Here is a 10,718-nt window from a genome sequence, read left to right as displayed (position 1 = left end):
ATGTGCTGGAGAAATCAATGTGAACTAAAATGGAAAAAAACATAAAAATAATACTTCAAAACATATAAAATCAGCCTTCTTCTGTGTGTGTGTGTGTGTGTGTGTGTGTGTGTGTGTGTGTGTGTGTGTACCTGCTCTATGGCATAGTTGATGTGCTGATAGACATGGCTCTGTGTGTGTACAGCGAAGCCGTCTGTTTCGTCTTGATAGTCCTGCAGGAACAGATGCCTAAATGTGTCTGTGTTCTCGTCTTTAAACATCACCACCATCTGATTACTCAAACCAAACAGCAGCACAACTAAAATAGATAGATAGAGATAGATATAGCATATCTAGAGATATAGCAGAGATACACTATAGCTATGGCTATATACATAGTTATATCGGACCTTCTCTCCCCTATCTCATAAATCTCTACATACAGAGACTATATTCTCACTCTCTCTCATCTCTCCTCTCTCTCCCTCCATCTCCCTCCCTCGCCCTCTCCTCTCTCTCTCTCTCTTCCTCTTTCTGACTCCCCTCCCTCTCTCTCTACCTCTTTCCCTCTCCATCTCCTCCCCTACTCTCTCTCCATCTCTCCCCCCTCCACCCCCCTCCCACCCCCCCCCTCCCCCCGTCTCTCTCTCTCTCTCTCTCTCTCTCTACTGCTCCTGTTCTCTCTTTCTTTCTCTTGCCCCCCCCTCTCTCTCTCTCCCTCTCTCTCTCCATCTCTTCTCTCTCTCTCTCTCTCTCTCTCTCTCTCCTCGCTCTCTCTCCCCTCTCCCGCCTCTCTCTCTCTACTCTCTCCTACCCTCTTCCTCCCCTCTCCTCCCTCTCTCCCTCCACCCTCTCTCTCTCTATCTCTCCCTCTCCCTCTCTCTCCCCAATTCTCTCCCTCTCTCTCTCTCCCTCCCTCCACTGCAACCGCTCTCTTTCTCTCTCTCTCCCATCTGCCTCTTCTCCCTCGGCTCTCTCCCTCTCGTCCACTCGCCCCCCCTCTCTCCTTCTCTCTCTCTCTCTCTCTTCTCTCTCTCTCTATCCACCTCTCTCTCTACCCGCCCCCCCCCTCTCTTTTTCTCATCTCCCTCCCTCCTCCTCGTCCTCTCTCTCTCATCTCTCGCTCTCTGCTGCTTCTCCTTCTTCTCTCTCTGCGCTTTCTCGGGGGGTCTGCTCTCATCTCGCGCGATCTCAGATTAATCCCATTGATTCGACCATCACCTACCTCTTATCATACTGTGTTGCGCACAGGTTTAGATGATATTTAAGTGCCCCGGGGGATCTAAGCCCATAAAGCTCAGGTGTCTCAGAGTAAGGTGCACGCTGACACCTGTATGGTGATGAAGATGATCTTTATCAGCTGCAGCACCATCTTGTACGGTTTTTGCGGCCCTGGCGTGATTATTTATCGCACGGACTCATAAAGAAGTACTCTTCGCTTTCAGCTTCCTTCCTGCGCAGGATGCCCCTCTTCTTTTCCTCCTCTCCTGCCTGTTTTGGCCTCTTCTCTTTCACCTCTTGATTGTCCGTACGGCCTCCATGGCTTCGCTCTCCCTCCCCTTCCACCTTCCTTAACATTGATTAGACAATAACATAAGATTAATAATACTGTTTGCTGCACAGGTTTAGATGATATTTAAGTGCCCCAGGGGGATATAAGCCCATAAAGCTCAGGTGTCTCAGAGTAAGGTGCACGCTGACACCTGTATGGTGATGAAGATGATCTTTATCAGCTGCAGCACCATCTTGTACGGTTTGCGGCCCTTGGCGTGATATTTATCGCACGGACTCATAAAGAAGTACTTCAGCTTCCTGCGCAGAGCCTCTTCCTCATCCTCCTGTGCCTCTTTCTGCAGAGACGACCCCTGGAGGTCCAGAGAGGGCCGGATCCCCTGACCTCCATCGCCGAGGTCAACGGGACTGGGGTCAAAGGTTACAGAGGTCAGCAGTCTCTCTTTCTCTGTAGCGGACAATAGAAACGAGAGAGAAAGGAAGTAAAAAAAAAAAATCAGTAAAACAACAGAAGATACACTTACTTATATATCTTCAACCAGATTTACTGCATAACCAGGTTTCCTGCTTAAAACTCCTACAAACACAGTTAGATGAGTGAATATTATTTATACTGTCATAGTAGTAAGAGATGTTGTCAAGAGGTGTCCTCAGCTAAAGAGAAACACTACAGAGAAACACTATAAACACTACAGAGAAACACTACAGAGAAACACTATAAACACTACAGAGAAACACTACAGAGAAACACTATAAACACTATAGAGAAACACTATAAACACTATAGACAAAACACTACAGAGAAACACTACAGAGAAACACTATAGAGAAACACTATAAACACTATAGAGAAACACTATAAACACTATAGAGAAACACTACAGAGAAACACTATAGACAAAACACTATAGAGAAACACTATAGAGAAACACTATAAACACTACAGAGAAACACTATAAACACTATAGAGAAACACTACAGAGAAACACTATAAACACTATAGACAAAACACTACAGAGAAACACTATAGAGAAACACTATAAACACTACAGAGAAACACTATAAACACTATAGAGAAACACTACAGAGAAACACTATAAACACTATAGAGAACACTACAGAGAAACACTATAGAGAAACACTAAACACTACAGAGAAACACTACAGAGAAACACTATAAACACTATAGAGAAACACTACAGAGAAACACTATAAACACTACAGAGAAACACTACAAACACTATAGAGAAACACTACAGAGAAGCACTATAGAGAAACACTATAAACACTATAGAGAAACACTATAAACACTACAGAGAAACACTATAAACACTACAGAGAAACACTATAAACACTACAAACACTACAGAGAAACACTATAAACACTATAGAGAAACACTACAGAGAAACACTATAGAGAAACACTACAGAGAAACACTATAAACACTACAGAGAAACACTATAGAGAAACACTATAAACACTACAGAGAAACACTATAAACACTACAGAGAAACACTACAGAGAAACACTATAAACACTATAGAGAACACTACAGAGAAACACTATAGAGAAACACTATAAACACTAAAGAGAAACACTACAGAGAAACACTATAAACACTATAGAGAAACACTACAGAGAAACACTATAGAGAAACACTATAAACACTACAGAGAAACACTATAAACACTATAGACAAAACACTACAGAGAAACACTATAAACACTATAGAGAAACACTATAAACACTATAGAGAAACACTACAGAGAAACACTACAGAGAAACACTATAGAGAAACACTATAAACACTACAGAGAAACACTACAGAGAAACACTATAAACACTATAGAGAAACACTACAGAGAAACACTATAGAGAAACACTATAAACACTATAGAGAAACACTATAAACACTATAGAGAAACACTATAAACACTATAGACAAAACACTACAGAGAAACACTATAGAGAAACACTAAACACTACAGAGAAACACTATAAACACTACAGAGAAACACTATAGAGAAACACTATAAACACTATAGAGAAACACTATAAACACTATAGAGAAACACTATAAACACTATAGACAAAACACTACAGAGAAACACTATAGAGAAACACTAAACACTACAGAGAAACACTATAAACACTATAGAGAAACACTATAAACACTATAGAGAACACTACAGAGAAACAATACAGAGAAACACTACAGAGAAACACTACAGAGAAACACTATTAACACTATAGAGAAACACTACAGAGAAACACTATAAACACTATAGAGAACACTACAGAGAAACACTATAGAGAAACACTATAAACACTACAGAGAAACACTACAGAGAAACACTATAAACACTATAGAGAAACACTACAGAGAAACACTATAGAGAAACACTACAGAGAAACACTATAAACACTACAGAGAAACACTATAGAGAAACACTATAAACACTACAGAGAAACACTATAAACACTACAGAGAAACACTATAAACACTATAGAGAACACTACAGAGAAACACTATAGAGAAACACTATAAACACTACAGAGAAACACTATAAACACTATAGAGAAACACTACAGAGAAACACTATAGAGAAACACTATAAACACTATAGAGAAACACTATAAACAATATAGAGAAACACTACAGAGAAACACTATAGAGAAACACTATAAACACTATAGAGAAACACTATAAACACTATAGAGAAACACTACAGAGAAACACTATAAACACTATAGAGAAACACTATAAACACTATAGAGAAACACTACAGAGAAACACTATAGAGAAACACTATAAACTCTATAGAGAAACACTATAAACACTATAGAGAAACACTACAGAGAAACACTATAAACACTATAGAGAAACACTACAGAGAAACACTACAGAGAAACACTATAAACACTATAGAGAAACACTACAGAGAAACACTATAGAGAAACACTATAAACTCTATAGAGAAACACTATAAACACTATAGAGAAACACTACAGAGAAACACTATAAACACTATAGAGAAACACTACAGAGAAACACTATAAACACTATAGAGAAACACTATAAAGAACACTACAGAGAAACACTATAAACACTATAGAGAAAACTACAAACACTACAAACACTATAGAGAACACTACAGAGAAACAATACAGAGAAACACTACAGAGAACACTACAGAGAAACACTATTAACACTATAGAGAACACTACAGAGAAAAACTATAAACACTATAGAGAAACACTATAAACACTACAGAGAAACACTATAAACACTACAGAGAAACACTATAGAGAACACTACAGAGAAACACTGTAAACACTACAGAGAAACACTACAGAGAAACACTATAAACACTATAGAGAACACTACAGAGAAACACTATAAACACTATAGAGAAAACTACAAACACTATAAACACTATAGAGAACACTACAGAGAAACAATACAGAGAACACTACAGAGAAACACTATTAACACTATAGAGAACACTACAGAGAAAAACTATAAACACTATAGAGAAACACTATAAACACTACAGAGAAACACTATAGAGAACACTACAGAGAAACACTGTAAACACTATAGAGAAACACTATAATCACTATAAACACTATAATCACTATAATCACTATAATCACTATAGAGACACACTATAAACACTATAAACACTATAGAGAAACACTATAAATACTATAATCACTATAGAGAAACACTATAAACACTATAATCACTATAAACACTATAATCACTATAGAGAAACACTATAAACACTATAAAGAAACACTATAAACACTATAATCACTATAAACACTATAAAGAAACACTATAAACACTATAATCACTATAAACACTATAGAGACACACTATAAACACTATAATCACTATAAACAATATAATCACTATAAACACTATAAACACTATAGAGAACACTACAGAGAAACACTATAATCACTATAAACAGTATAATCAGTATAACCACTATAGAGACACACTATAAACAGTATAATCACCATAAACACTATAAACACTATAGGGAACACTACAGAGAACACTACAGAGAAACACTATAACCACTATAACCACTATAGAGACACACTATAATAAACACTATAAACACTATAAACACTATAACCACTATAGAGACACACTATAATAAACAGTATAACCACTATAACCACTATAGGGACACACTATAATAAACAGTATAACCACTATAGAGACACACTATAATAAACAGTATAAACACTATAGAGACACACTATAATAAACAGTATAAACACTATAGAGACACACTATAATAAACAGTATAAACACTATAGAGACACACTATAATAAACAGTATAAACACTATAGAGACACACTATAATAAACAGTATAAACACTATAGAGACACACTATAATAAACAGTATAAACACTACAGAGACACACTATAATAAACAGTATAATCACTACAGAGACACACTATAATAAACAGTATAAACACTATAGAGAACACTATAATAAACAGTATAATCACTACAGAGACACACTATAATAAACAGTATAATCACTACAGAGAACACTATAATAAACAGTATAAACACTATAGAGACACACTATAATAAACAGTATAATCACTACAGAGACACACTATAATAAACAGTATAAACACTATAAACACTATAACCACTATAGAGACACACTATAATAAACACTATAAACACTATAAACACTATAACCACTATAGAGACACACTATAATAAACAGTATAATCACTATAGAGACACACTATAATAAACAGTATAAACAGTATAAACACTATAGAGAACACTATAATAAACAGTATAAACACTATAGAGAACACTATAATAAACAGTATAAACACTATAGAGAACACTATAATAAACAGTATAATCACTATAGAGACACACTATAATAAACAGTATAACCACTATAGAGACACACTATAATAAACAGTATAAACACTATAGAGACACACTATAATAAACAGTATAAACACTATAGAGAACACTATAATAAACAGTATAAACACTATAGAGAACACTATAATAAACAGTATAAACACTATAGAGAACACTATAATAAACAGTATAAACACTATAGAGAACACTATAATAAACAGTATAATCACTACAGAGAACACTATAATAAACAGTATAAACACTATAGAGAACACTATAATAAACAGTATAAACACTATAGAGAACACTATAATAAACAGTATAAACACTATAGAGAACACTATAATAAACAGTATAATCACTATAGAGAACACTATAATAAACAGTATAAACACTATAGAGACACACTATAATAAACAGTATAACCACTATAGAAACACACTATAATAAACAGTATAACCACTATAGAGAACACTATAATAAACAGTATAAACACTATAGAGAACACTATAATAAACAGTATAACCACTACAGAGACACACTATAATAAACAGTATAATCACTACAGAGAACACTATAATAAACAGTATAAACACTATAGAGAACACTATAATAAACAGTATAAACACTACAGAGAACACTATAATAAACAGTATAACCACTACAGAGACACACTATAATAAACAGTATAATCACTACAGAGAACACTATAATAAACAGTATAAACACTATAGAGAACACTATAATAAACAGTATAACCACTATAGAGAACACTATAATAAACAGTATAAACACTATAGAGACACACTATAATAAACAGTATAACCACTATAGAGAACACTATAATAAACAGTATAACCACTATAACCACCGCAGAGCTGGTAAACACACCCGTGTCCTGCTGTCGTGCCGGATGCTGGTGTGTTGATAAAGGGGTTGCCATGCAAACGCGTTGCGGATTTAATGCTGACTGAACAAACCTCCAAACAACGAACAAATGAACAGATGTTAAAAACACGCGCGAGGACACAAACGTCTCCAAGTGACCCGTCAACCGAGCAAAACAACGCACTCTACTTCCTGGTTAGTCACGTGACTTCCACACCACGTGGTCCTCACTGTATTGATTATACACAGTGTACTGGGCTGCATTTTCTTTGTTTTTGTTTTTTCAGATTTGTAAAAAAAAAAAAAAAACCATTTACTTTTGTAAAATAATATCTTTAGAGGCAGAGCACTTTCTATTTCAGACTTTCCCAATGACTGAACACATCTGAGTTCACTTTGGTGTTTAGACCCCTAAATACATTCGATTTAAATGTGATGTAAAAAAAAAAAAAAAAAAACACTATAAATTGTGGAGGACTGAATCTCAGAACCCACTTTAAGAACCAGTGAGCTAATCAGACTCAGACTCAGACTCAGAATCAGACTCAGAATCAGACTCAGAATCAGTCAGAGCTTTATTGCCAGGTATGTTTTCACATGCAAGGAGTTTGTTATAGTGACAGAAGCTCCACAGTGTAACAGAATGATATCTACAATATAGACAATTTAGCTTTATCTACAATATAGACAAAAGAAACTGTTCCTATGTCTGGTCGTTCTGGTGCTCAGGGCTCTGTAGCGTCGACCAGAGTGAGCGAGTGTGCTGGATGTGAGGGGTCCAGAGTGAGCGAGAGTGCTGGATGTGAGGGGTCCAGAGTGAGCGAGAGTGCTGGATGTGAGGGGTCCAGAGTGAGCGAGTGTGCTGGATGTGAGGGGTCCAGAGTGAGCGAGTGTGCTGGATGTGAGGGGTCCAGAGCGAGTGTGCTGGATGTTTGGGGTCCAGAGTGAGCGAGTGTGCTGGATGTGAGGGGTCCAGAGCGAGTGTGCAGGATGTGAGGGGTCCAGAGTGAGTGTGCTGGATGTGAGGGGTCCAGAGTGAGCGAGAGTGCTGGATGTGAGGGGTCCAGAGTGAGTGTGTTGGATGTGAGGGGTCCAGAGTGAGTGAGTGTTCTGGATGTGAGGGGTTCAGAGTGAGCGAGTGTGCTGGATGTAAGGGGTCCAGAGTGAGTGAATGTGCTGGATGTGAGGGGTCCAGAGTGAGCAAGTGTGTTGGATGTGAGGGGTCCAAAGTGAGTGTGCTGGATGTAAGGGGTCCAGAGTGAGTGAGTGTGCTGGATGTGAGGGGTCCAGAGTGAGCAAGTGTGTTGGATGTGAGGGGTCCAGAGTGAGCGAGTGTGCTAGATGTGAGGGGTCCAGAGTGAGCGAGTGTGCTGGATGTGAGGGGTCCAGAGTGAGTGTGCTGGATGTGAGGGGTCCAGAGTGAGTGTGCTGGATGTGAGGGGTCCAGAGTGATTGTCTTTGCCCTTTTGCTCACTCTGGAGAAGTACAGGTCTTGGAGAGTGAGTAGAGTTGTGCCGATGGTTCGCTCAGCAGTCCGGACGGCCCTCTGTAGTCTTCTGAGGTCGGACTTGGTAGCTGAGCTGAACCAAACAGTCACTGAAGTGCAGAGGATGGATTCGATGATGATGATATATAACGATATATAACCTTTTAAGTGTATATGCATATGAACAATATGTATAATAAAGGTGTAAAAATGAATCATGAATGGAAACTATGCGCTACAAATGAGTCGTAATACAATAATACAACGTCGACAACGTAATATGCGTTTATAAACGTTTACTGTTGTACACAATGTGCATTTATTGTCAATGAAGTCAGTTCGCTTTACAACAAAGAAAAAGAAGTCACGTCGGCGCCAAGATAAAGTCTTACTCAACAGTGAACTGAGGATGATAACCAGAGCTGTGGAAACACAAACACTGATAACTGACCCAAAACCTAAAGATCATCCACACACACACACACACACACACACACACACACACACACACACACACACACACACACACACAAAGCCTGTCTCTGGATATGTTCTCCACGAGCTCATGCTATCGTAGTGTGAAGCAATAAGTACGATTTTGTTTGTCCAGTTCCTGCTTATGGTTTTAAATCAACCACAAGACGCCAAAATGGAGAGTTTCTCTCGTGCCAGTTTTTTCCCCCCATTTAATTTAGTATTACGAGTTATATTATCGATCCAAGTATACAAACAGGTCATGCTCCGAGCAAACAACACGAGTTGCCTTTTTTTTCTGTTAGAATTCAAACTTCCTTTTTCTGCATTCCCTAATAATCAAATAATTATTAGGGAACTTCTGCATAGCAAAAATTATTCTTATATCTTAATACAAAAAAAAGTATTTACATTTACAGCATGTGACAGACTCTTATCCAGAGCGACGTACAGAAGTGCTTAAGTCTCTATCACTGGATACATTAACTCTGGGTCACTAGGTTACAGACTATGAGTCTAAATCTCTGTTCACTGTGTTTTTGTTTATAAACCTACAACAAACAGGGAATGAGGTGCTAGTTGAAGTGTTTCATGAATAAGTAGGTCTTCAACCGTCGTTTGAAAATAGCTTCTCTGTATTAAAGTCTGTATTAAAACTGCCACTTCTGGGCCCCTGAGCAAGGCCCTTGACCCTCAAATGCTCAGTTGTATAAATTGAAATAAAAAAGGTAAGTCACTCTGGATAAATGTGTCTGTTAAATGCTGTAAATGTGAATGTAAGCTATACTAAGTGTCTCCTGAAGTGTAGAGTTTATGAAGTGTGTATGAAGTGTGTATGAAGTGTGTATGGAGTGTGTATGGAGTGTGTATGAAGTGTGTATGGACTGTGTATGAAGTGTGTATGGAGTGTGTATGTAGTGTGTATAAGTGTGTATGGAGTGTGTATAAGTGTGTATGAAGTGTGTATGGAGTGTGTATAAGTGTGTATGGAGTGTGTATAAGTGTGTATGAAGTGTGTATGGAGTGTGTATAAGTGTGTATGAAGTGTGCATGGAGTGTGTATAAGTGTGTATGAAGTGTGTATGGAGTGTGTATAAGTGTGTATGAAGTGTGTATGGAGTGTGTATGACGTGTGTATGAAGTGTGTATAAGTGTGTATGGAGTGTGTATGACGTGTGTATAAGTGTGTATGGAGTGTGTATGGAGTGTGTATGAAGTGTGTATGAAGTGTGTATAAGTGTGTATGGAGTGTGTATGACGTGTGTATGAAGTGTGTATAAGTGTGTATGGAGTGTGTATGGAGTGTGTATGAAGTGTGTATGACGTGTGTATGAAGTGTGTATGATGTGTGTATGACGTGTGTATGAAGAGTGTATAAGTGTGTATGAAGTGTATATAAGTGTGTATGGAGTGTGTATGGAGTGTGTATGAAGTGTGTATGACGTGTGTATGGAGTG

At 37.7% G+C, this 10,718-nt stretch overlaps 1 protein-coding gene across 3 annotated transcripts in view; it reads right to left on the bottom strand.

Moving 5' to 3' along the window:
- The window catches only part of mcoln1b (mucolipin TRP cation channel 1b), a 22,152-nt gene extending 14,510 nt beyond the window's left edge, over positions 1 to 7,642 (bottom strand). The window contains exons 1-3 of one of the 3 annotated variants that reach the window (XM_047815689.1): positions 7,305 to 7,642; positions 1,679 to 1,939; positions 132 to 292 (exon numbers count right to left, since the gene is read on the bottom strand). In XM_047815689.1, coding sequence (XP_047671645.1) covers positions 132 to 292; positions 1,679 to 1,939; positions 7,305 to 7,356 — 474 coding nt within the window. In that variant the 5' untranslated portion in view covers positions 7,357 to 7,642. Of the gene's footprint in view, positions 1 to 131; positions 299 to 1,309; positions 1,413 to 1,678; positions 1,940 to 7,304 lie in introns of those variants that run through there. The other 2 variants (XM_047815690.1, XM_047815691.1) reach the window with 2 other exon arrangements.
- Positions 7,643 to 10,718: the final 3,076 nt, after the last annotated feature.

This window comes from Tachysurus fulvidraco, chromosome 7, assembly GCF_022655615.1.
Source record: "Tachysurus fulvidraco isolate hzauxx_2018 chromosome 7, HZAU_PFXX_2.0, whole genome shotgun sequence".
Lineage (NCBI taxonomy): Eukaryota > Metazoa > Chordata > Actinopteri > Siluriformes > Bagridae > Tachysurus > Tachysurus fulvidraco.
This window is presented reverse-complemented; position numbering and strand designations above follow the sequence as displayed.